This window comes from Cervus canadensis, chromosome 28 (genome assembly GCF_019320065.1).
Source record: "Cervus canadensis isolate Bull #8, Minnesota chromosome 28, ASM1932006v1, whole genome shotgun sequence".
NCBI lineage: Eukaryota > Metazoa > Chordata > Mammalia > Artiodactyla > Cervidae > Cervus > Cervus canadensis.
In genome coordinates this window covers 26659592-26684931 of record NC_057413.1, presented here as the reverse complement: position 1 = coordinate 26684931, position 25340 = coordinate 26659592, and the positions used below count along the sequence as shown (strand labels likewise).

Genomic DNA, 25340 nt, shown 5'->3' with positions numbered 1-25340 from the left:
TCTGGGCTCTGCATCTGTGGGCTCTGCGTCTTGGTACAAGGCCTTGTACCTGGGACCTTAGTATGGGACTCCACAAAATCTGACTCCAGGTGGGCTCTTCATAGCTCTAACCCTTGTGTTCTACAGCCTGTGCTTAGTCATGCTGGTTCTGCACCGTCTATAAAAGAATGCTTCCTGTAATCTGAAGTACACAGGATAGCCCATTCTCAAGGCTCTGACCTTTAAAGTATGATGATATTCCATTCACAGAGATAAAAATTTATAGAACAGAGAACAACATCTGTCTCCTTGGAGATTTATGGGAACACTATGACCAGACCTCCATAGACAGCTGCAAGAACAAAAGCTTTTACCTCCCTCTCGGGGTCTGGTCGGCACCAAGGAGTTTGCAACCACCAGCCACACTCCCATCCCCCTTTAGTATAAAAGAACCCTGAATTCTAACTCAGATAAGATGGTTCTTTGGGAAACTAGTCCACCATCTCCTGGTCTGCTGGCTTTCCAAATAAAGTCCCTGTTCCTTGCCCCAACACCTCATCTCTCAATATATTGGCCTGTTATGTGGTGAGCAGTAGGAACTCTCACACATAAGAGTAACACCACCACCACTACTAGGAAAACGAATCAGTCCCCTCTTCCTGTTGCTGAAATTCGGCCTCTATTCACCAGTGCCAAATAGAAACGCAGAGTCAGAGTTTCGGGTGAGATAGAAGAGTAGATTTTATTGCTTTGCCAGGCAAAGGGGGCCACAGTTGGCTAACACCCTTAAGACTGTGTGACCCATCCTGGAGGGGGATGTGAGTGTTATAGTGTTCAAGGATCAGGGTGTAATCAGCTCATGACAATTCTTGGATCGATTGGCCACAAGGTGAAGTTTCAAGCATCATCAATTTTCTGATTTCAACCAGTTTGGGGTCTACATTCTTGTGGTCAGCAGTTTTCACCTGGAAGGGTCTGCTTCCTGTAAAAACAACTTAGGAATGTGTGTCAGGCCTTTATCTAATCTTTCAGGGAGCTGTGAGTTTGGGGATTCTGCTATGTGGAAGAATTATAGTCTAAATTGTTACCAATTCCCTAGTCCAACAGCTATTCTTTGTTTCTACATCTTCCCATTTCCCAATCATTAACTCTTGACTCAACATTTTACTTCAAAAGACAAGGACACAGGGGTTTGTCACAGTTTCATTCCCAACCTGGGCCACAGGTCTGGTGGACCTGCTTGTTAGAATGCCCTCATCAGAGGCTGAGCCAAGCAAGGAGGTCCCTGCAGGCCTGGACTCAGTGCTATCAGAGACCATACTGAGGAATGAGATGGGATCATCGCTCCCCAACAGAATCTGGATCTGTTGTATAACGTGTTTGTGCTTGTGTTTTATGTCATTTGTTGTTAACGTTGGAAGAAAAAGTGTCTTGGCCCTGGCAGGAGCAAGCCTGGCTTCTCACCCTCAACCCAGTCCCAGGTCTGGGAATCTTGGTCTTTGGGCTTCTCAGGATCTCAGTTTCCTCACCTGGGCAGATGCAAATGACCACATGTCTCTTGGAAGGTTGCTGAAAGGATAAAAATCATTAATGGATATAGAGCTCCTGGAAGATAGCCTGGTCCGCAGAAAATGCCTGGTAAAGGTTACTTTTTCTCATGACCTTTGTCTAGAGCACTCTCTAATCTGGAGGCAGTATAGTTGGAGCCTGAAGAATCCTTGATCCCTGATACATCTGTACCTATTTCCTGATCCTGAAATCCCTTTTTGATCGGGTAACGCTTTTACCACAGTTAAATATGAGGCATAAAGGACATACTGCAGAGAGAGGTTACGTAAATCTGAGAACTAATTGTGAAGGGGGAAAGGGCTGTAGTTAGAGAATCCAGGAAGAACGGGATCCTGGCTGGCTTCTTCTACATGGATGGCTGAGTGCACAGGGTCCTGCAACCCAGGATCTGTGTCAGCTCCATGGGTCCTGAAACACTGCTGCGTCCTGTGTCACAGCAGGAGGGAAGCTCACCTTTGTTAAAAACAAACAAGACAGAATTTTCCCTGATGGTCCAGTGGTTAAAACCCCGTGCTCCCAATGAAGGGGACATGGGTTCGATCCCTGGTTGGGGAAACTAAGATCCCATATGAGGCACTGTGTGGCCAAACACAAATAAATAAATAAATAAAACCCCTTTCCCTCCCCCACAAAAGAACAGGAAAGAAAACAAGACAGCTTTGAAAAGGAATGACATTCTGACACATGTTGCAACATGGATGAACCTTGGGAACGTTATGCAAAGTGAAACAGACACAAAAGGACAAATAATATATGGTTCCAGCTATTACTGAACCAAACTTGGATCTGCTTGCTTTTGAGCAGTAAAGCCAATCTACTGACACTGGGTTGTGGGGAAGAAAAGTGCAGTGCTTATTTCAAGGCACCAGAGGAATCTAGGATAACTCATGCTTTAAGGCCTGAACTCCCCAATAGGTTTCAGAGAGGTTTTTTTTTTTTTTAATTTATTTGGCTGTGATGGGTCTTAGCTGCAGCAAACTGCCTCTCAGTGGTTAAGACTCTGTGCTCCCAATGCAGGGCACCGGGGTTTGAGTCCTGCTCAGGGAAGTAGATCCTGAAGTGAGGCATTTTTAAAGGCCAGGGGAGAAAGGGGAGTCCCAAGGTGTGTGATCAACTTGTGTACAATTTTTGGATTGACTAATGTTGAAATACAGGGTTGTGTCACAGGGATTAACATTATCAACCCTCAGCCTGCAGTAAGTCTCAGGATTAAGCACTCATGGTCATAAGGAGTTAACATCTTCCATTTGGTGAAGGTTTTAGCATCTGTAAAACAACTCAGGAAAAAATGCATCAGAAACTGTTACTTAGGTACTTCAGACAGGAGCTAAAGCAGAGAACCTGGGGGCGGGGGTGTCTTTCCAGGGAAGTCCCTATAGGGTCCTATTCTGTTATACACTTCTGTGAGGTACCTAGAATAGTAAAACTCATGGAGACAGAAAACATAATAGTGGTTACCCCAGGGCTGGGATGAGGGAGATGGGGAGTTATTATTGGGTATACAGTTTCAGTTTGGGATGATTAAAATTTTCTGGGAATAGATAACGGTCATGGTTCTAATTCTCTGTATGCTGAGGCCCAAACAAATAAACAAAAATAGGCTTTAACGGCAATAGGGGAGATTCATAGCCACCTAGAGGAGACATTCTCATTTGTCAAAATTCCAAACTCCTGAAAAGGGAGAGTGAGGTTGGTACCAGGATCTCCAACCAGCATTCCCTGGGGTAGAGATCAGGGACCCACAAGGCCCTGCCCTCTATCTCTGGGGACCTGCTGAGTCCACGACCTTCACTTGCCCTTCTCTTTCTGTCCGAAGCTAAGACTCACAGGTGTGGGGGGAGAAGAGGTAGAATTTTGAATGTTTCTCAGGGAGTCATCGTGATTTCTGAGGCTCACTTCCTTGGGCACTCAGAGTTACCCTACTAGCTTGTGTAGCAGGCCCTGGGCCCAAAGAGAGCCCTGTAAGGAAGGAATTATAACAAAGACATGAAGTTGCACTTAATGGGATTACGAGGCAATGAAAATTGCTCTGACATCTGGGCTGAGCTTTTGTCAGTACCTTTGGGGTACACGCCAGGTTGGGCTCAAGCCTAGGGCTTGTGTTCGAAACCCATGAAGCAAAACAAGGCAAAACCAGCTAAGAGCCTTGGGAACCCAATCACGCGATGCTCTGCTTCTCAAGGCAGGTGCCAGGGCAAGGAGTGAGGACCCAGGAAGTGGTTGTTTTTTAAAATCAATCTAATGAGGAAAGGATTTCATCTTTCAGTGTAAAAACCTTCCAAATAGAATTACTTACCAAGACCATGCAATGATCATTAAAAGAAACTGGGTTATAGTTTTGAATATTCCCCAAATAATTTCTTTTTATTTTTCCTTAATTTCTATCAGGTCAGACTCTTGGCTTTGGGGGAAGTCAGAGAAAAAAGTCATCCCACACAGACAGGGCCAGGCTTCTTCTGAGTACCCATCGTTCCCTCTCTTCTTCGTTATCTTTTGGCCATGGCTGCCCAGGTCGGGGATGCGAAGGGGGCCATTTGCTAAATGTGATCCCTAGATTGAGCTTTGACTGACAGGCAGCAGGGTCTCAGGCTCCACTCTGACTGGGCAAGGGTGCTGACTGCCTGGGTAACTGATGAGCAGTCTGTCCTCTGAAGGGGAAGGAGGAATGGATGGGACAGGGCATAGCATAGGAATGGTCATGTCCTGTGGTGGTCTTGAGGAAACTGCAAGAAGTCTGATGAGTCATTAAGTCATTTCACAAATAAGGTCATGTACCGAGGTGTACACGCAGAAACAGACCCAGTGTGCAGCCTGGACAGACATCCCAGTAGCAGTTTAGCGCTGGTAAAGTTGTGTACCGGAAGTCATGGGCAGGGTCCTTGCTCCAGACCAGAGACTCCCGCCCCCACCTGGCAGGCCTGGAATATCACCCTAAAAAGCTCTTCATCCCTCCCCCAACAGAGCCCTGAGCTGGGGTTGAGTTTCAAATTTCACAACTTGGGAACTTAATTATCACCTTTAAAAGAAGTATATCAAGGCTAGGGAAACTTCGGATCAATTTCTGTAATTATTCATCGGTTATGTTTTCCTGTGGCTTGGACGGTAACAAATCTGCTTGCCAATGAGGGAGACCCAGGTTCGATCCCTGGGTCAGGAAGATCCCCTGGAGAAGGGAATGGCAACCCACTCCAGTATTCTTGCCTGAAGAATCCATGGACAGAGGTGCCTCGTGAACTACAGTCCATGGGGTCACAAAGCGTCATACACGACTGAGCAACTAGATTAACTAACACTGCATCTAATCTCAGTGTCATTGTAGTTGGAATTGTTCAACCAAAGCAAAACCTAGCCTCAGGTATCTCTGTTAAGTGGAATAAGGTTGTCTAATTGTCCATGATTTTTCCAGGGCTGCAAAATGTTTTCTGGACACTCTCTGTCCCCCATGCTTCCTCTTAGGATTAACTAGTGTCACCATCAGCTTACTCCTGATTTGTATTTGCCACTTTTTTCTGTCCCCAATACTCAGAATCATTGTGGGTGTTGGAGAGATCCTGCTCTCTAAAATCACCACTTACCGGTTTCCCTTGTGGCTCAACTGGTAAAGAATCTGCCTGCAATGTGGGAGACCTAGTTTCGATTCCTGGGTTGAGAAGATCCCCTGGAGTGAGGGAAAGGCTACCCACTCCAGTATTCCGGCCTGGAGAATTCTATCGACTGTATAGTCCATGAGGTCACAAAAAGTGGGACAGGAATGAGCGGCTTTCACTTTCACGTCCCTTTTAACGGTCTTAGTTTAGATGCAAAAAGCAAGAACAGTGCCCTCTGCAGGCCACTGCCTGAAGTATTATTTATATCTGTGTGTCAACCGTGTTAATCGCTCAGTTGTTGTCTCACTGAGCTGAGAGGCTCGTGTGTGTGTGTGTGTGTGTGTGTGTGTGTGTGTTTTGTATCAACCTCCTCTTAATTTACTCAGAGTAGTAATTTCACAAAAGTTGTAACCATCATCCACAATTGACAAGCTTATAAATTTTCACACATTAGAATGTCTTTTTTTTTTTTTAATTGCATTTACTTGGCATTTGCTGCTGATGGCAATATGGTTTTGTTCTTTTCGGACACATTACTCTTAGAATCTACACTTTGATTACTTGATTACTCCTAGAATCTACACCATTTGCTTTGCTTGGCGACAGGAGCCAATGCTGTAATTGGTTCATTACTCTGCCATCCTAAGACTGCTGCCTTTAGAACTGCAAGACATTCCTGACAACCTCAACATAGTGGCTATCCGGGGGCGGCTTTCTCTGACTCCCAGGCTGCAGGAACTTCTTAATGGTAGGAATGTTGCTGATTCTTGTCTTAAATTCCTGAAATGAGAAATAGTAAAATCAGGGTCTTAAGAGCAGTCACAATCTTTAAGGGAGCCCAAAACTTTGTTACAAGAGGTGGAAAGCTTAGATCCTCAATTGATGAGGCCTAGAATGTTGAATCCAAATCAATCCCTTGAAACATGTTTGCTGGGTATTCCTGAGAAAGTAACACAACTGCAGGCCTGTTTGGCATAAGTGAAATTTTCTTAGTGAAAAATCATTGACACCATTAGGTGGTGCATATCAATAACTCTAGAAATTCATATTTTTTGAAGTATCAATTCCTTTCTAGAAATTAATTATAAGAGAATAAGTACGAGTGTGAGATAACTATAAGAATGTTGCCACAATGAAAAACGAAACAATCTATATTTCTCGGAAAATAAAACTGTATATAAATTATGTTATATCCCTAGAAGAAATATGTCAGTAATTTTAAATGATATTTTATATATAAAATAAAGAGGAAGATCCCTGTATTGACAGGGATTGTACTTCACTGTGTTGTTTAGTTAAAAAAAAAATAGCCCAGGGAAGAACATAATATACACAACTTTCCACTATGTGGGAGATAGTGGGACGAGGAGAGACAAATATATAATTCATATTTCTTGTAACTGCATAAACAGGAATGGGCACTGGATGGGCACACAGGAGCCAATAAAAAAGATTATAGAGGTGAGAACATAGGAGGGCAGTGGTGAGAATGAAATTCCATAGTTTATGCCCTTTATATACAAGTTCTGATTTTTCAAAAAGATGTGGCTCTACTGCCTAATAAAAGTAAAAGAATATAAAATGATATTGCAGAAGAATATGCTTTGACATGTAAATATATTTATGATAAGTGAAAAAAATGTTAAACGCAGGCCACAGAACAATATTTAGCATGATGACATTTGGGGGAAAAATATAAAATAAGAGATCAGGAAGTCTAACGCAGAACCATTTGGTTGGTAGGATTATAGGTCTTTTTTTTTTCTTTTGGTTTATACAAATGTCTTATGTACTTCTTTTGTTGTTGTTATTAAAAAAAGCTACTCTGGAACTTCCCTGGTGGTCTGATGGTTAAGAGTTTGCACTTCCACTGCAAAGGGCGCAGGTTCAATCCCTGGTCAGGAAACTGAGATCCCACATGCTGTGTGGCAAAGCCAAAAAAATGCTCTTCTTGAAGTACAAAACCTATGGTCACCTATTAGAGAAAATCTTTGTAAGGAACTGAAACAGAAGCTAGGTAAGTTCTGGCAGTGTGAGGATTCAGAGAGAGGTCTGAGGACTGGCAGTGTAGCAGGAGAGAGGCAGGCACATAGACACACAGACACACAGACACACACACACACACTTATGTGTGTGTTAGTCGCTCAGTCATGACTGAGCACAGGCGGTACCCTCTGGGCAGAGGCTCTGAGCAATTGAGGGCCTTCATAGCATCAGGTGTTCAAGCTGGATTTAGAAAAGGCAGAGGAACCAGAGATCAAATTGCCAATGTCCGTTGGATCATCGAAAAAGTGAGAGAGTTTCAGAAAAACATCTACTTCTGCCTTATTGACTATGCCAAAGGCTTTGACTGTATGGATCACAACAAACTGTGAAAAATTCTTCAAGAGATGGGAACACCAGACCCCCTGACCTGCCTCTTGAGAAACCTGTATGCAGGCCAGGAAGCAACAGTTAGAACTGGGCATGGAACAACAGACTGGTTCCAAATAGGAAAAGGAGTACGTCAAGGCTGTATTTTGTCACCCTGCTTACTTAGCTTATATGTAGAGTACCTCCTGAGAAATGCTGGACTGGATGAAGCACAAGCTGAAATCAAGATTGCTGTGAGAAATATCAATAACCTCAGATATGCAAGTGACACCATACTTATGGGAGAAATCAAGGAAGAACTAAAAATCCCCTTGATGAAAGTGAAGGAGAGTGAAAAATTTGGCTTAAAACTCAACATTCAGAAAACTAAGATCATGGCATCTGGTCCCATCACTTCAATGCAAATAGATGGGGAAACAATGGAAATAGTGACAGACTTTATTTTTGGGGGCTCCAAAATCACTGCAGATGGTGACTGCAGCCATGAAATTAAAAGATGTTTGCTTCTTGGAAGAAAAGTTATGACCAATCTAGACAGCATATTAAAAAGCAGAGACATACTTTGCCAACAAAGGTCCATCTAGTCAAAGCCATGGTTCTTCCAGTGGTCATGTATGGATGTGAGAGTTGGACTATAAGGAAAGCTGAGCGCCAAGAATTGATGCTTTTGAACTGTGGCATTGGAGAAGACTCTTGAGAGTCCCTTGGACTGCAAGGAGATCCAACCAGTCCACCCTAAAGAAAATCAGTCCTGAATATTCATTAGAAGGACTGATGCTGAAGCTGAAATGTCAGTACTTTGGCCACCTGATGCAAAGAGCTGACTCATTTGAAAAGACCCTGATGCTGGAAAAGATTGAAGGCGGGAGGAGAAGGAGATGACAGAGGATGAGATGGTTGGATAGCATCACTGACTCAATGGACATGAGTTTGAGTAAACTCCGAGAGCTGGTGATGGACGGGGAAGCCTGGCATGCTGCAGTCCATGGGGTCGCAAAGAGTCTGACACAACTGAGTGACTGAAATGACTGAACAGATAGCATCGGGGGAGGAAAGGGGACAAAGTGGTCTGGCAGGAGCTGGAGAAGAAAACAACACAAGCAGACCCATCAGCCATGCTTTGTCAGGAAAAACACTCAAAGCACCACAGAAAACGGAAAGCACTAAATGTTCATGGTAAAAATCAAAATCTTCTTTCTCCCTCCATAGGGTTTTATTTCCTAATCATCCTATTCTGTGAGCAGGAGACAATTACCAAAATGAGTGAAGTAATGATTTTTAAAACAGCCTTTTTAACTTTCTTTTGAGATTGGTCTGTAGGCATATTTTGTTTCAGTCTTTGTGTCTGTTTATGTTTCCCTGGGCTCTGGGTGGATGCTAAAACTACCTTTAGCAGAGGGAAGTCGGAAAGAACAGAAGCATCAAGTTCTTCCACCATTAAAATAGCTTCCAGGAGCTGTATGTCTGCCCAGCTGAATTTGTTGCCAACGAGAAAATCCTCTCCGTGGTCTTTCAAAATCTGCAGAAAGAAAAATAAAGAATATCAAATAAAACTAAAGACTATTTTGCCTGGCTAAACGCTTAACAAAAGCATGGGGTTTTTTGTACAGATCAAATTTACTTAAGAATCTTTTTCTTGATAATCTCTGAGAATGCTTACAAGGATAGAGTGAAACTAACACCTTTATGTGTGTGTGCTAGTCATTCAGTTGTGTCCAACTCTTTGGACCCCGTGGACTGTAGCCTGCCAGGCTCCTCTGTACATGGAATTCTCCAGGCAATAATACTGGGGTGGGTAGCCATTCCCCTCTCCAGGGAATCTTTCTGACCCAGGAAGATTGCTGGATCAAACTCACATCTGTGAGAATCACACGACTGAGTGACTAACACCCTTATACATTGCCGTAATTGGCACAGTCTTTTTGGAAATTTGACAGTGATGATCAAGACAACTTGGGTGGTGAAGTGCTGGAGTAGAACTCCCATTATGAGCCTAGAGCTGATTAAATAAAACTGTGCCCACCAGCATGGAAGACACAAAGGTCATAATTAACTAGAATCTGGCTACTACACCACAGATAAGGTACCAGTGGGATACCAGAAGCTCAAACATGAGCCTTTTCACCATCCAGTAAAAAATGAATATAAAAATTCCTCAGGTGATGCTTTGAGTTGCAGATGTAAAAAATACAAGTTTATTCCATAAATAAGGAACAATGGTAAATTTGTTGTTATTCAGTTGCTCAGTCATGTCCAACTCTTTGTGACCCCATGGACTGCAGCATGCCAGGCTTCCCTGTCCTTCACCATCTCTTGGAGTTTGCTCAAACTCACATCCATTGAATCGATGAAGCCATCCAACCATCCCATCCTCTGTCATCTCCTTCTCCTCCTGCCCTCAATGTTTCCCAGCATCAGGGTCTTTCCCAATGAGCCTGCTCTTTGCATCAGGTGGTCAAAGTATTGAACCTTCAGCATGAGTCCTTCACTGCCTTTGATTTACTCCAATTTTGTTTGGTTAGAGGTTCCATAATTATAGGTCATTTATTTGGGGATCCTTATTAAAGTTTTGGTCCAAATGCAGTACAGCACTACCATAGCTTCTGCCTTTTAAGATTTCACCCTTTACTCTTATCAGCAATAGGGGATGTCACTGTCCCCCATCCCTGCAGCCTGGGAGGTAGACCAGGGGACTAGCTGCGCTGCGTATGCCCCTCCTCCAGTTCTCGCCAGCCCCTCACCCCGACTGCCGCCTGGGCTCAGGGGAAGAACTCGGGGGGCGGGGACTGGGGAGGGTCACCCTCGCAGATGTCAGCCCCGCCCTGCTCCCCTGGAGGATCTGAGCTCCCAGCTGTCGCTGACCTCCACCCTGGGCCTCACTGCCTCAGCCAAACTGGATCCCCGCAGCCTACCTTTTCAAAGACCGGGAAGTGCTGGGTTTTGGCTTTCTTCACGACTAAAGCCAGGCTCTCCTCTTTTTCCTCCGGGGGTTTGAACGCAGCCAGCGCCACCATCATCATGAGGTCCAGGGTGCCCTCGGCGTACATGTCGATCCTGACAAAACAGCGGGAACTCTCAATCCAAGAGAAGCCTTTGGGTGAGGGGTTTCTTGATCCACTACTTTTTTTTTTGGTGTGACTAGACTGGGACAGATGACTTATTTATTTGTTTTTTAATTATTGAAGTATAATTGATTTACAGTGTTGTGTTAGTTTCAAGTGTACAGAAAAGTGATTCAGTTATAAGTACATAAGGCATATTTAGTTTTTTCTAATAGGTTATTACAAAATATTGAGTTTGGTTTGTGATAGGTCCCCTGAATAGGTCCCCGACCACAAATCCAGGAAAATTTTTACTGTTCCAAGTCTTTAAGTTTACTCATTTCCTGTAAAACTGCACTATTCCTGGGAGAAAGAACCCAGCCATGCTCAGCCAGGCCTAGCACAGCGCATAGCACAGAGTGGATGCCTGTGGTGTAGAAATGTAAAAAAGAAAAGAAAGGCCTCAGATCTTCACTCTTCAGTATTTGTGACAAAGCGTGGCAGCTCTCCCATCAGTAGATGGGGTCTGCTGCTTGGGCTGACCTCATGACTCGATTTGACCCAGAAGCTAACAGCTTCTGGGGTCCCAGTTCTGAGCCCAGAAGCTAACAGCTTGTATGCTTTCACTGTCTCTGAGAACCCTATCTGGCTGCCATCAGAACAAGCTCGGGAAGAGAGGACAAGAGACAGGTGGCCACTTGCTCACCAACTGACGGTCAGCCAGCACCCCAACCAGATTCCCCTTGCTGACTACCACTTGACCACAGACCTAGGAGTGAGTGCCGCCAAGATACATCAAGCCTGGCCTGAAAATGCTGACACCCACCCAGATGACCCGTTGACTGGTGGCATTGTTTAGTCACTCGGTCGTATCCAACTCTCTTGCGACCCCATTGACTGTAGCCTGCCATGCTTCTCTGTCCATGGGATTTCCTAGGCTAGAATTCTGGAGTGGGTTGCCATTTCCTTCTCCAGGGGATCTTCCCGGCCCAAGGATCAAACCCTTGCATTGGCAAGCAGATTCTTTATCACTGAGCCGCCAAGGCTTCCATAGACGAGTGAGCAATAACAAGTCCTTGCTGACTCAAGTCCCTGGGCTTCAGGGTGACATGTTAAACAGCATTATTTGCAGTAATAGGTCATTGACACAATGCTCAATATTTGCTGAGTCAGTCATTGCCACCTTCACACAGAGTAGTTTATGAGATCATTTTATGAGAACACACTTTGTTAGGAGTGGGGAGAGAATATGAGAATGTCGAATGCAGACTGCTGTGAAGAGTAGAAGGGGTGTCCAGAAGCAGGTGTTCAGAGCATGCACAAGACATACTGGGGTAGCACAAGCATCTCCCCTTGTCCCCTCGTCTCCTCCCCTCCCTCCAGGCTGAAAGGCCGCATCTGATCTGGGTCTCGGTGTAGGAAGACAGAGCTTGGAGAAGAACCAAGTATCGGCACAGGCACTCTGGTACCTGACTGTCTCCTTCGGGTCCTTCCCATGCAAGTTGTACTTGGTAGCAAGGTAGCTGAGGATGGCTCTTGTCTGTGTCAGCTCCATTCCATCAATTTCAACCAGAGGCACCTGGCCGAAAAGCAGGCGTCCGTCTGTGGTTTGAGCGAAGAGATTAGGTTAAGAGACTCTCCCTCCATCGTTGTGGTCAGCCTGCAGGAGGGTCCACTTCTGATTTTGTTGAGTGATTCTTAGTTTTCATCCAAAGAGGTGAGTTTAAGACTCTGGTTGTTGAGGAAATGCCTACCATTTGTTTCATGGAAAATGTGAGATTTGCTTGATAGGTTCATGAGTTTTTGCATGTTGGCTAATCATGGTTATTTAAGGCTTTCTACATTTGCTCTGACTGTATTATAGTGTAAGTGTTTTTGGTTTTCAAAGTTTCAGGTATATAAGAATCACCTGGAAGAGGTGGTTGTTAAAAATACCCCACCCTCCAGATATTCTTATTCAGGGATGGAGTCTGAATTCTTTAAAAAGTACAACAGGTATCACTCCAGGTCTGCACAGCAACGGGATGGATGTGACAGCAAGAACCCAGGTCCTGGGCCCAAATGTCAGCTTTGGCCCTTCAAGCCCTGTGACTTTAAGCAAATGACTTATTTGAGCTCCAGTTTCCTTTTCTCTAAAATAGCTGTAGTATCCATCGAGCAGGATTTTGAAAAGATGAAACATCATAAGTAAAACACTGAATTCTGTCAACAATCAAGGTTCAGTAAAATCAAATTTTTCTTCTTTCTGAATGAACTGCCTGTATAAATAATGCATTTAAAGATGTACTAAAATAGTACTTTTTCATGGAGTCTTGAAGGAATGAATAGCCTTTCAATTTTCATTAACACCTGTACATTAATGAGAATAAGGAATTTTACCCAAGAGTCAGATTTCACTAGTGCACTGGCAAAGGCCACTGTTCATTTCCCCAGCTTCCAATAATTGACCTAATGAGACGTGGGAACATGATGGCAGAGAACTAGCACAGGACACCCCAGTGTCCCTGTCTTGGGGTGATGGAGGACTTTAGACACGTCTTTAACTTCTCTGAGCCTGTTTTCTGATCTGTAACGGTATCTGTCCTACCCACTTTACTGAGTTTCTTTGGGCAAGATCATACTTCGGAAATATCAGTACTATTTTTAGCCAAGAGCCTACTAAACCTCCATTTCCTGAGGCAGTTCTACATTTGCCCAAAACTGAATGGACATCTAAAGCTGAGCTCTATGTTGCTGTTTATGAATGATGCAAACAGCCATTAGAAATGATCCCTGCTTCTAGGAGCCGATGATCCTCTTCGGAAGATTGAAGAAAATCTCAGATCAAGAACACAGAAGAGGACATTTGAGATCCTTTAGTTCAGTTTGTTCATATTACGGACAATGCACTGTGGAGGCCATTGGGGCAGTGACTTGCTCGGACCCAGAGGGGACAGCTAAGCCGGCAGAAAGGGGCCTCCTGACTCCCAACCCAGTGCTCTCTCTGGCTGCCCCTGCTTACAGAGGGCAGCAATGCCCAGGAGGCTGTCCTCAACAGCATCACAGACCCAGGGAGGGATGGAGGGTTCCCTAGGATTTCCTGCATTTCTAGGGAATGCTAGGAATGCTAGGGAAATCCCTACCGTTTCCTACCAGATTGATCATGGAAGAGTTTATACAACAACATCCATTTATTTATTCAATACATAGGTATTTAACCACTATTATGTGACTGTCATTGTTTAGAGTAAAACGGGGCAGAAATGAAGAGGAAGAGGGGGAGAGGCACTTCAGAGGGATTCTAGATAATAAAGGTCCTGGATGAGAATTGGGGAAGGGCTAAGCAGGTCTTCCCTCTCCATGAGATTTCCTGGTACTTGGCAGTCAGGACAAGAAAGATTCTCTTATTGTATGGCAAGGAGACAGGATGGAGAGACATGAAACGCCTTGCCCAAAGCCATGCAGTTTGTAAATGGCAGGTCTGCTGATGACTCACTGAAAGTCTTTCTTAAAAAATAATTTGTGGTAATTTCATGACTGCTTATCAGCAACAATAGGGACCCTGGGTTTCTTTAGATAACGAAAATAACATTATGGCTGTTAGAAGTAGGACTGGGGAAGTATCAGTCTTCTCTCTTAGTGGGAGAAAATCGGGGAATTATAGGGATTAAGAACTTCTTCCAAAGGTAATCAAATTTGGATCTTTTCTATAGTTATGATTCTACAGTTGTGACCTGGTAAAATGATTTCTGTTAATCTGCTAAAACCACTAAGAAAAAGTGAATATGAACTATGAGAACCAGAGAATATGTTAGATCTAATTCATACTCCCTTTTGCTCCCTCTCCTCCGGCCCACTGGATCATTGTGAAGGATACTCGAAGGCTTCTCTGGTGGGATGGGGATTATTGAACCAGTTGGCACTGGATCAACCCAGGCTATCGCTAAATTGAGGCCAGAGTCATAACCTACTTGATACATTTTTATGAGGCTAAGAAGGCAGAGCCAATGACACATTTAGCTCTATGCTGGGGGCACAGTGAACAGTCAATGTTAGCAATCAGGCTGTGTGCCTTTTCTAATGGTTGTCATTCTAGAGTTCTGTGCTGAAACGAATATTTCCGGGAACATATTTTATTTTATTTTTCCCATAAGATAACATTAAATAAATCTAGGCTCACCCTTCTGCAACTTCTCATGTTGTTCTCTTGTTTCAAGAAATTCTTCTTCAAACTAAAAAAAAAAAAAAAGATACATTATTATAAACCTAAGGTGAGAGAAAGAAAGAAAAGAAATGCCTACAGGATAACAGTATAAAATTCCCAACAGCTTCCAGAATGAAAATTTCATAAAAATTAGTTTAAAAAATTAGCACCTGTTCAAGAATTTGTTACTGAGAGAATGTGGCCCTCTTTTAAGTGGATATAAGTGTGTTTTCATTTCCTGCATAAACATACAAATTCATTTTCAAATAAAAAATCACCTTGAACCAAAAAAAAAGAAAGAAAGAAAAGACCGCAAAGTTATCAACTACCATGTAGCTGAAAATTCTGACAGACCATGCGTTTAAAAGTAGCTTAGGCTAACATGTGACTGGCACCCCTTCTTGGATGTTTCCTGATTAAAGGATATCCCCAAGCCCCCATTCATATTTTCCCTTGTCTTCATCTTAGCTCTGCCTTCTCTCCAAACTCTTGCCCTCTCCTCCAATTGCCCCCTGATTTTTCCTCTTCCCTTTCTTCTCTTTTTATCTTCTCTCTTTTCTGCATCCTCTTCCCTCCATATCAGGTCAAGTTAGGCATTTCTTTTTGCTCACATACTCAGTGAAAGGGACCCAAAGATCATTACTCAGGTGGGGGTATCATCATTTACTGATGGAGTTTCCAGAACTTTTGTAGGACAGAGTAACTTTTTGTACACCAAACCTTGAGATGAGAGGTAAGATAAGGGGAGTAAAATAAAGCAAAATAAAGAAGATCCTAAGTCCGTGTTCTAGAGGAGGTGGCATTCAAATAGGGACAAGGGAGTCTACACCTGCATGAAACAGAACAATTCCAAAGGACTTGTAAAAAAATTATGAAAAAGTCAGAGAGAGGGTTAAGAAAAAATACTGGAGTTAGGGAAAGATCCCTGTGGAGTAGGCCTTTAGGAGAAGGGTCAAGGGGTGGTGGGCAGGCTGCAGCTGGGCCTGAGGTTCCAGGGGACAGCCATGGGTAGAACAGGACTGAAGTGCTGACCAGAGTTGGAAACACCCTGGGAAATGAGCTGGTCTCAACTGAGAGAATGATTCAAATGTGAGTCTCCTCTCTCTCCTCAGATTTGAGATCCACCAAGATCCTTCCAGGCTCAGGAAGCTTCCAGAACACCTCCCCAGGCTTCTCCCTTCCTACCTCTGTTTAAGCAGAGGACTGTGATCTCACCTTCACCTCAGGAAGGCAGTTGGAAAGGGAAAAAGTGGATACAGCTTGAAAGGCACCGTCCTGACTTTTGAAAGGTGAAGAGGACCACTTCGGTCTCACCCAGATTACCGCCCCCTGCCATTTCCCAATCAGGAACCAACCTCCACACCAGCTGCAGCCAGCAGCCAGCGGATAGACTCCATCCTGCCTCGGCCACAGAAGTACCAGAGCTTTGGTTTGGCCGCCATGACTGCTGGCCTGGGTTTTCTGAAGGGCAAAAGAAGAAAATATGTTTAAAGAAAAAACTAGCACAGACTATATGGTATATCTCCCCTTAATTCCAAAATTGGTGAAACAAAACTATTATTTAGGGATGCATACATAGGAGGCAAAAGTATGAAGAGAAGCAAGGAAATAACTATGACAGACACAAGATGGTGGTTACCTCTAGTGAGGAGAAATGGCGGCTGTGATTGGAGTCAGGGTATGGGGGTTCTGGGATGCTAATAACATTCTGTTTCTGAAACAGAATTAGTAATTAGCCTTTATAATTGATCTTTAAACTGTATAGAAATACTTCTGCACTTTCCTGTGTGTATGCTCTAGCTCACAATTTAAGAAATAGGAAAAGAACAAACAAACCAGTTAAGCCCCAAACTGCCCTGCATTACATGCTAGCCAGGATCCCACTTAAAGTGGCTGCCTATGCTAACAAAACTCACAAGGAAGTAAACAATCAGAATAACAGTAGTCAGTTTATGATGAGAAACATAACTGTTAATACCCACAATCATATGAGAACAGAGTCACTTGGGTTCTCAAAGTCTTGCAGGATTTTTAAGCCATTTCCCCCACAACCAGCCACTTCTCCTCTGCATTGGATTTACAGTTTAACTCTTGGAGAAGTTTGATTCCTTTCCTGCTGTCTTGCCACTTCCTGGGCACTGCCTATGTTTGGTTGTCAAGATTCATTCCTTTCAAACTGCCTGGTTAGCTCCTGCATGGCAATTTCAGGAGCTTCTTGAAAACCCACCACTGTATTGTCCTGGGAGACACAATGATTAAAAAGGTACCACAATTCTCTGATTAGAGAAACTATGCTTAAGTCCAGCAACTCACTACTAACAAATCTTGAAACGAATTGTACAATAAACCGAATGTGGAGAAAATATGAGAAGAGGAGACAGTGACTATGTCTTCTTCTTAACCTCTCTCCAACAAGCTAACTCCCGAATCCTCTGATCTCCTGGAGCATCCGTTGTAGGATGATTAAGGACCAGATAGAAGCAGCCCCTCATGCTCTTAGAAATCAAAAGGAGGAAGGTGCAGCCAAATACACACAGTCGGTTCCTGTGCCTGGGACATTCACATCCAGATGGCCAGCTTCCAGGTCCTGATCATGTGTCAGGAGGCAAATGAAACAGGCAGCTGACAAATGGTTCCTGGCTCAGAGGATCCCCTCCAGGTCTGCAGGCATTCTGCAGCTTTCAGATAAAAATCAAGCAATACTGGTGAAGTCAAATGCCAGTGTCTCACTTGGGAAGCTCCGTCTTTCCTCTCTCTCTTGGGTGCACAGCCCTCTCACCATTTGACCCCTCTCTACCTGCCCTGAGAAACAGGGATGAGGATGTAAGTCAAACTGGGGCTGCTCTGAGCTTGCTTCCTGTCATTCTGTCTCCCTGAAATGTTTGGTCCAAATTCTGTTTGAAATAAACCCAATGGGACAAAGGAAATCCTGGTAAACCTCTTTTCATAGTGATTCTATTCTGCTCCCCTAGTTAGCCAAAGTTGAAAGTTACCCTTTGGTTTAGAAACCGTGGATCTAAATACAGTCATCTCTGGTAACTTCCAGATAGCTGTTTCTGAGCAGTGGGTGCTAAAGTGTAGGCTGAATAGTCTTTCTTCTGTCTGGTTATTCTCTCAGTGAGATGAAAACTCACAGCCCTGGACTGCTCATAGGAGATGGGTACTTCACATGGCCACCGAGTGTCATGACTTGGAGGCTCCAAATTATGTATTAGTTCTTGTCAAGAGTGAGCTACCAATGGTACAGAACTCTCTCAGACAAAAGGACTGTCAGCAAAATGCCATCCTAAATGTATTAAGAATGGGACAAGCTTCTTGTTGGCATGGCAGTTGATATTCGAAGGGATGTAGAGGTATGTGCCTTGGAGGTGAAATCAGTGAGAAGCTGCAGACATCGGACAAGTGGACAGCAGTCTGGTGTCAGGAATGGAATGAGGGGAGCGTCACTAAGTGAGAGGGAAGCCTGAGCTCCATTGAGTACAACCTCCTGGATGTGGGTAACAGCACCTCGGGCCTGTCCAAGAGTCTGAACAGTGAGAAAGCTTGTGGCCGAGCAGGACTTTGTGGGGACTTTTGGGAACAGACCCCTTTTCTCCTGTCCTCTGCAGTCACTCCTTTCTAAAGTACCTAGCTAGTAGCATCTGATGGACATTCCTGAGTTGTTTTACAGATGCTAAAACCACCACCAAATGGGAGAAACTAACTACTTGACGATCATGAGCACGTAGGCCCCAGACCTACCAGAGCCTAAGGATTGATAATGTGACACCAGCCCCCGCCCTCACCTGGCCTTTAAAAGTGCTTTGCTGAAATCCTTCGGAGGGTTTGGGCTTTTTGAGCACTAGCTGTCCTGGACGCCTCACTTGGTACCCTGCAATAAGTGCGACTCTTTCCATCACCACAACCCAGTGTCAGTAGATGGGCTTTACTGAACATGGGCAAGTGGACCCAAGTTTGGATCTGATTCTGTTCATGTACAGCCTGCTCTGTGCTAGACATGGAGTTGGATGCTCAAACAGAAGTGATAAGTGAGTGTGACTATTCCCATCTTTCAAAGGCTGGGGGCTATGCACTTTTAGAGTCATGAGTCCTCACTATTGTACAACCTTATTCCATCTCTTTAGGCCTCTGTCTCCTAACCCTTAAGATTGGGGTAGTGGTTGTACTGCCTGCCTCAGACAGTTGTTGTGAAGACCAAGGATTGAAAAAAATTAATAGATAAAATACCATACCATAATGTCTCACCCATATCAGCTAGAGTCTTCCATGCTTAATCAAATTACAGGTGGATGTGGTATTTTCTTAGAATTTTTTATGCTAAGATTGGCTTGTTTTATACATGATTTATGTTTGTCACAAATGCAACTGATACTTGTAAAAGAGAGCTAAAACTTTTGGAAATTTGACCAGATATTGCAATAGAAGATATTTAAAATGTAAAAACTGGTGTGGTTTTTGCCTTCGTTTGTGATTATGAGGGTAATTGGAACACGTGCATGGTTTGCTGCTGTAAGGAAGTGTATCTGGGAATTTTACGTGACCCTTTGTGTTCACAATTTCCCTCCTCGACCCACTACTTCTGTCTGCCCCTTGAACATTTTCAAGATGTGTAGGAGGTTAAAGGATGAATCACTCCCCTCTCCATCAGCACCTCCAATCTTCCCTGGTGCCCAAGGGAGCCCCCAAAGCCCAGGGTTACAATGAAGGAGAACTCACTTCAGATAAACAGGACCATAGCCTGAAATCTTGCCTTCCAATCCAAAAGAAGGAAACTTTTTTTTTAGTTTTTAGTAACCAGCCACCACTTCTTGTAAAAAATCCCAGCAAGTGTTCATGTGCCCCATTGATGGCTGCCTCTAGCCAACCAGCCGCTCTTCCTCACCTCTCAGCCCGCTCCACAATGTTCCGAATTTGGCTCTCAGGTGAATGATGGAGTCTCAGCAAGACTCTGGTCCCCACCCAAACCCTCCCAGGAGGAGCTGTTCCTTCTAGAATGGCAGAGACAGACAAGGGGCCCAGTACATCCTTACAATCTCACACCATAGCCCAGGATGAACTGCTCCCCTGGATTCAACACCACAAATATATTAAGCTCCTGGTAGACAGGAGTCATGGCATAGTTCTTCCATCTCCTGCAGAACCAACTTGGCATTATCCTAGACATATGGCAGCTGTTATCTCAATGCGCTGCATAGAGAGACCGGTTTCTTCATTTGTTAATGTTGGGTAGTTAGAATAGGGAAAAGGAGTCCAAAATGGCGGTGGCTAAAAGACAGGAAGGGAAAAGCCCGCGAAGATAGAACAGAGGAAATTCAAAGGAAGGTTGGAGGACCGGAGTGAGGACTTCAGGTAGAATAGCGCCCCTGCCTAAGCCAATTTGCATAGGACAGGCCCAGGGGGAAGGAAAAACATATAAAAAGAGGAGCCAAAGGGCTCTCTCTCTCTCTTTCCTGCGCGATGGGGTGCTCTTCTCTTCGCGTCTTTGGATCGACATGCCCTCACGCCTCGAAGATGGATTTTCCTGCTATCTTCTAAATAAAATAGAGCTGTAACACTGAAATGTAACACTGATTTCTCTAAGAGCTATAACACAGTCTGTTCGAGACCTGAGAGTATAACATGGTCTTTCCAAGACCCGAGAGCTGTGAGGGGGCTTTAATGTTCTTCACTCCAAATCTTTGTTGTGACGAGACGAAGAACCGAGGAGCATACACTCGCCTGACATTAAGATTTCTGTGTTTGAGCTTTCACTCTTTCAACATTAAATGTTTATGGATCTGCTTCTATGGCTATAGTCCTAGGTTGCACACTCCAGGCATACAAAGATAAGTAAGGTGTGGTTTCTGCTGTTGAAAACCTTATATCTAGTGATGGAAATATCCAGACCATGAAGAGGTAAGTCAGAATAAGTGTTTAAGAAGAGCATAATATAGTATTACAGGGACAGGGCCTTACAGATTAGGTATATATAAATATGTTTGGTTCCTTGAGCCCCACCCCTTCCTACTCCCAAGGCATTATAGATTAATGGCCTAAACCAACTCCTTTAGTCCTTTATCCTTGACCTCTAATGAATTTCAACAAAGATTAATTTCAAACCACAACTTGGTAACACAGAGGCCCAAGTTTATGCTTCAGAAAGTAAACCCCATTCTCACTGTTTAAAAAAAAAGTACATTGTCAAAGCTTGAAAGAACAGGTGTGATGGAAATATTCATTCTGTTTGTGGGAAACAAAGAAGCCAAGAACAAAAGAATTCTTTCTGGATTTCATCCCAAACACAAACAGATCTGAGAACACAGCCTGCTGGAAGAATAAGAGCCTGAGGGGTTGTGCTGAGTATAAATTCACTCCCATCTCTTCAAGTCTGCTTTTTATGTTGACCTTGACCAACAGGTGTATCCTGAACTAAATACACCTTGTTCCCCAAGTAGACTCCTTGCATGACTCCTTTTACAAAAATGATTTTATTTATTTATTTATTGTGGCTGTGCTGAGTCTTTGTTGCTATGTGAGCTTTTCTCTAGTTGCAGGGAGTGGGGGCTACTCTCGAATTGTGGTGTGAAGGCTTCTCACTGTGGTGGCATCTCTTGTTGAGAGGCACAGACTCTAGGGGATGTGGGCTTCAGTAGTTGCAGCATGGGGGCTCAATAGTTGGGGCACCTGGGCTTAGTTGCTCCATGGAGGGCTTAGTTGCTCTGCGGCACGTGGGATCTTCCTAGATCAGGGATTGAATCCATGTCTCCTGCATTGGAAGGTGGATTCTTTACTGCTGAGCCCCTGGGAAGCCCTCCCCACATGACTCTTTTGACATTGGGAATTGAGACTTGTCTCTCAGGGGTGTTGAACTTCTACTGTGTGCGGCTTTACCTGAGGTGAGCAGGGCTATGCACATCCCACTCAGAGCCCCAGGTGCCTAAGGCAAGCTGGGCAGAAAGCAGCCATGATGGTATGACAGCCTTTGGATATTCGGTGTGTGGTCTTTCAGTAACAAGCATGCCCTAAATTTCTTTTTCTTTCTTTTTGTGACCGTAAATTAAGCAATGACTTATGTGATAAAATACAGAAAGCATAAACCACACATTTTAAAAAATTGCACTTACCAGTATTTAAAACTTTGCTTTTCAAAAGGCATTTTTTAAGAAAAAGAAAAGGCAAATCAACTATTGGGAGAAATTATTTACAAAGCATACTTGATTAAGGAACTCATCCAGAATATATAAAGAACACTTATACCTCAATAATAAAAACAAAAACCAACACTTAAAACCAGTGGACAAAAAAACCCCAGTGGGCAAAAATTTGAGCAGATAAAACTAAAATTAAAAAAAAATTTTTTTTTAGAAAATGTAGAAGAACATGTATCTGAGTCAGGCTCTGGATATCAGGAGAAGCAAAGACCTATGTCTAGATTTCAGCTCCTCTTCTCACTTGAGTAAGCTTTTTAAACCTCTCTCAGCTTCAGTTTCCTTAGAGTCCCTAAATCATTTGTTAGTAGTAGAAATGTGATAAAGTGTACAAACTGCCGAACATAGTAAGGACTCAAAAAATGGCACATGTGCCCGCAAACACACACACACACGCACACACATCTATATCTCCAGATTGTAGCAACAGTCACATATGAGAAAAAAAAAAAAATCAGTGGAAGTGGAAGGCATTCTTTAAAAGTGTATTTGTTGTTGCTTTTGCTTTATTTCTTTGGCTGTGTGGCATGTGGGATCTTAGTTCCCTGACTAGGGACTGAACCACGACCCCTGCTGTGGAAGCACAGAGACCTAAACACTGGACCACCAGGGAAGTTTCTAGAAGTGTGATTTTGGACCAGCAGCATCAGCTTCATCTAGGAACTTGTTAGAAATGCAGAATCTCAGTTCCTGGGCCAGATCTACTGAATCAGAGGCTGCATGCTGGGAGCCAACACACGAGACCCTACCCATGACAAGGTCATGAGGGAGAAAACCTCACAGGCAAGGCGGATCAGGTTTTCAGGGGTTTCGAAAAGGCCAGCTCATGAGATCCCACCCATGACAAGGTCACGAGGAGAAAGCCTGACAGGCAAGGCAGATCAGGTTTTCAGGGATTTCGAAAAGCTGCCCCCGGCGCTCACCTTAAAGATGCTATCTGTCTTTCTGATGCCTGCCTCAATAGACTACTCCCTAATTTCTGTGACACAGGCAGAAGGCCTTCCCCGATCTCTTCCCAAATAAGAATCAATTTAGAACTTTAATCAATAGGTTTCCCAGGTGGTGGTATTTTATGAGATTATCCAGGGTAAAAGGAGTGTTTTAATTTAAACTCCTTTGCTGGTATTTTAGTTTGTTTGGCAAATGCATTTATGCCCTTGGTACTAATATGCATGATTGCTTATAATACCCTAATCATAAAATAACATAAAGAACCTGATCACATAAAAAGCCCTAATAGACATAGAGCATTTTTGAGGGGTGAAGGCGTCCTATTAGAAAACATAAGAAAAATAATTCTAAAGGTGGTTATTGAGTTGACGTTTGCTTGCTGTGTTTTGCTTGCTGTGTTTTTGCTTTTAATGTGCTAAGGTTGTGTTATAGAAACCATTGTTAATGTAGTTAAAGATCTAGAGAAATAAGAACTTAGTCCTAGTGTGGTAACAATGAGATGGTTGTTAATTGTCAGCCAGGAGTGCTAGGCAGGGGCTGCCTCACCAAAGTCGCAGAGTTAGTCTGGGGTAAACTTCTTAGATAAACGCAACTGACAACTTCTGCAGAAGGATTAATTTTTGTGTTAACAAGGTTATACTTCTACTCTGTACCTATGAGTACATCCCTATGAGACTGCTACCTTTCAGTTAAGGTCACCAGAGAAACAGAAAATAGGTTTACATTCACCTGACTTGCATAAATGCTAATAGGCCCCAAGGCCAGAAGATAATGTACAAGACCCTCATAAACAAAGAAGTATGCACAGAACACCCTGGTTTCCTGAAGAACAAGGTGATGTAATGTTAAACTATCTTCCCCTTAGAAACGTACTAATTTAGGGTATAAAAGCTATGGTAAAAAATAAAGCATTGCCAGACTCGGCTGCACACCCCGTCTGGTCACTCTCTCTTTCTCTCTCTCTCTCTCTCCCCCTCTCCCTCGCAGGTTTGTCCCTATCAAGGCTAGTCTCCCGTTTCTTCTCTCTCTAGCCAACGCCATTCATCCTGAGGGTACCCCCTGGATCCTGCCGTGGCAAGTGGCGCCACGAACAGGGAACCCGAAGATAAGCCCCCCCCCATTGTTCAGTCTTCGGGATGGCTAGGACCCCACTAGGGCGCCGCGGCCCCCCCGCATAAGATAGGTAGGGTGAGGAAAGTGGGTAGGCTTCAGGTTTTAGAACCCTACTAGGGCGCTACAGGCCCCCTACATAAGAAAGGTAGGGTAAGAAAGGTGGGTACGTTTCAGGTTCTTTCTTTCTTCTCTAAAATTAAGCCTCTTCCTTTCTTCTCTTTTTTTCTTCTTCTAATTAGTAACAAAAATGGGTAACAGTGAGTCAAAAGAAAGACAGCTTTTTATTAGAATCATAATGCAACTCCTTAACCGCAGAGGAATTAAAGTTAAAAAGACCAGTGTTCAGTCCTTTTCTACCTTTGTCCAAGAGCAATGTCCTTGTTTTCCAGAAGAGAGCAGTTCTCCTGGGTTCCCTTACCCTCCTGCCCTCCACCCGGGTGCCCTTTCCGATGAGATCTCTTGCTTTGTCAGCACATGTGTCTCCTCGGACAGTTCATTTATAAAAGCCCAGTTACAGGCCCTGGAAGGGGTCCCCCTTCCTGCAACTGGTGGGGACTCTTCTTCGCTGAGACTGACATCCTGACCACTCGGGGTACTCAGAGGCCAGCTTGCCTGCCAATGGACCAGACCCAGCGGCCGCAACTGGGACCCTTTTGTCCCTGGTCTCCTCCTGACGTGGACAACTGGCCAGAGTGCCCCGACTAGTAAGGAACAAGAGACTTTATTGAGCTCTCTCCCCTTCCCTCTCTCTGTCCTCTCCTTAGCCCTTCCTATCCTTCCCATTTTTCTAATCCCCTTGTGTCCTGGACGCAGGAATTTGGTCGAAGGGCCTCAGCTTGAGCTGAGGATTGGAGACTGGTCACCTCCTCTTGCAGAGAACTCGAATTCCGGTAGGGCCGAGTTCCAGTCCTCCCTTCTCTGGAAGCCCAGGGAAAAGTCCCGTAACACCTGGGTGTCTGCAGGTGGCAGGAGACGTCTGTAAGGCCACCCCTTTTGGCCCCCTTTCCCGCCTCCTCCTCCTCCTTCTTTTCCTTTCCTCCTCTTAAAACCTTTGAAGACATCTGAAGTTCTGTGTCTCTATAGAAGGTTTTCTGAGAGACTGTATTCTTGTATTTAAGGGAGTGGCTGATGAGGACTGCCAGGTTTTATATGTGTATGTTTTAACTCTGTGTTCTGTGTTGTGATTTTTGATGGCCATTTTGTTTTTTGTTAGAACTTGATTTTCTTTCCCTGTGCCTTGAGACCAGAGCTCTCAGGAACACTTATCTAGACCATCTCTAACTCCTGAGACTGAGGGGAAAAGGGAAAAAGCCTTTAAATTTTTTATTTATTTCAACTTTTTTATAAACTAGTAAAT

The 25340-nt window shown here is 44.0% G+C and overlaps 1 protein-coding gene across 2 annotated transcripts in view; it reads right to left on the bottom strand.

The window, feature by feature from the left end:
* Positions 1–5595: 5595 nt before the first annotated feature.
* LOC122429585 (glutathione S-transferase A4-like) overlaps positions 5596–25340 on the bottom strand; it is a 35106-nt gene continuing 15361 nt past the window's right edge. For both annotated transcript variants that reach the window (XM_043450027.1, XM_043450026.1), the window contains exons 2-7: positions 16088–16193; positions 14709–14760; positions 12019–12151; positions 10421–10562; positions 8896–9027; positions 5596–5915 (exon numbers count right to left, since the gene is read on the bottom strand). In XM_043450027.1, coding sequence (XP_043305962.1) covers positions 5793–5915; positions 8896–9027; positions 10421–10562; positions 12019–12151; positions 14709–14760; positions 16088–16174 — 669 coding nt within the window. In that variant the 5' untranslated portion in view covers positions 16175–16193 and the 3' untranslated portion in view covers positions 5596–5792. The remainder of the gene's footprint in view (positions 5916–8895; positions 9028–10420; positions 10563–12018; positions 12152–14708; positions 14761–16087; positions 16194–25340) is intronic.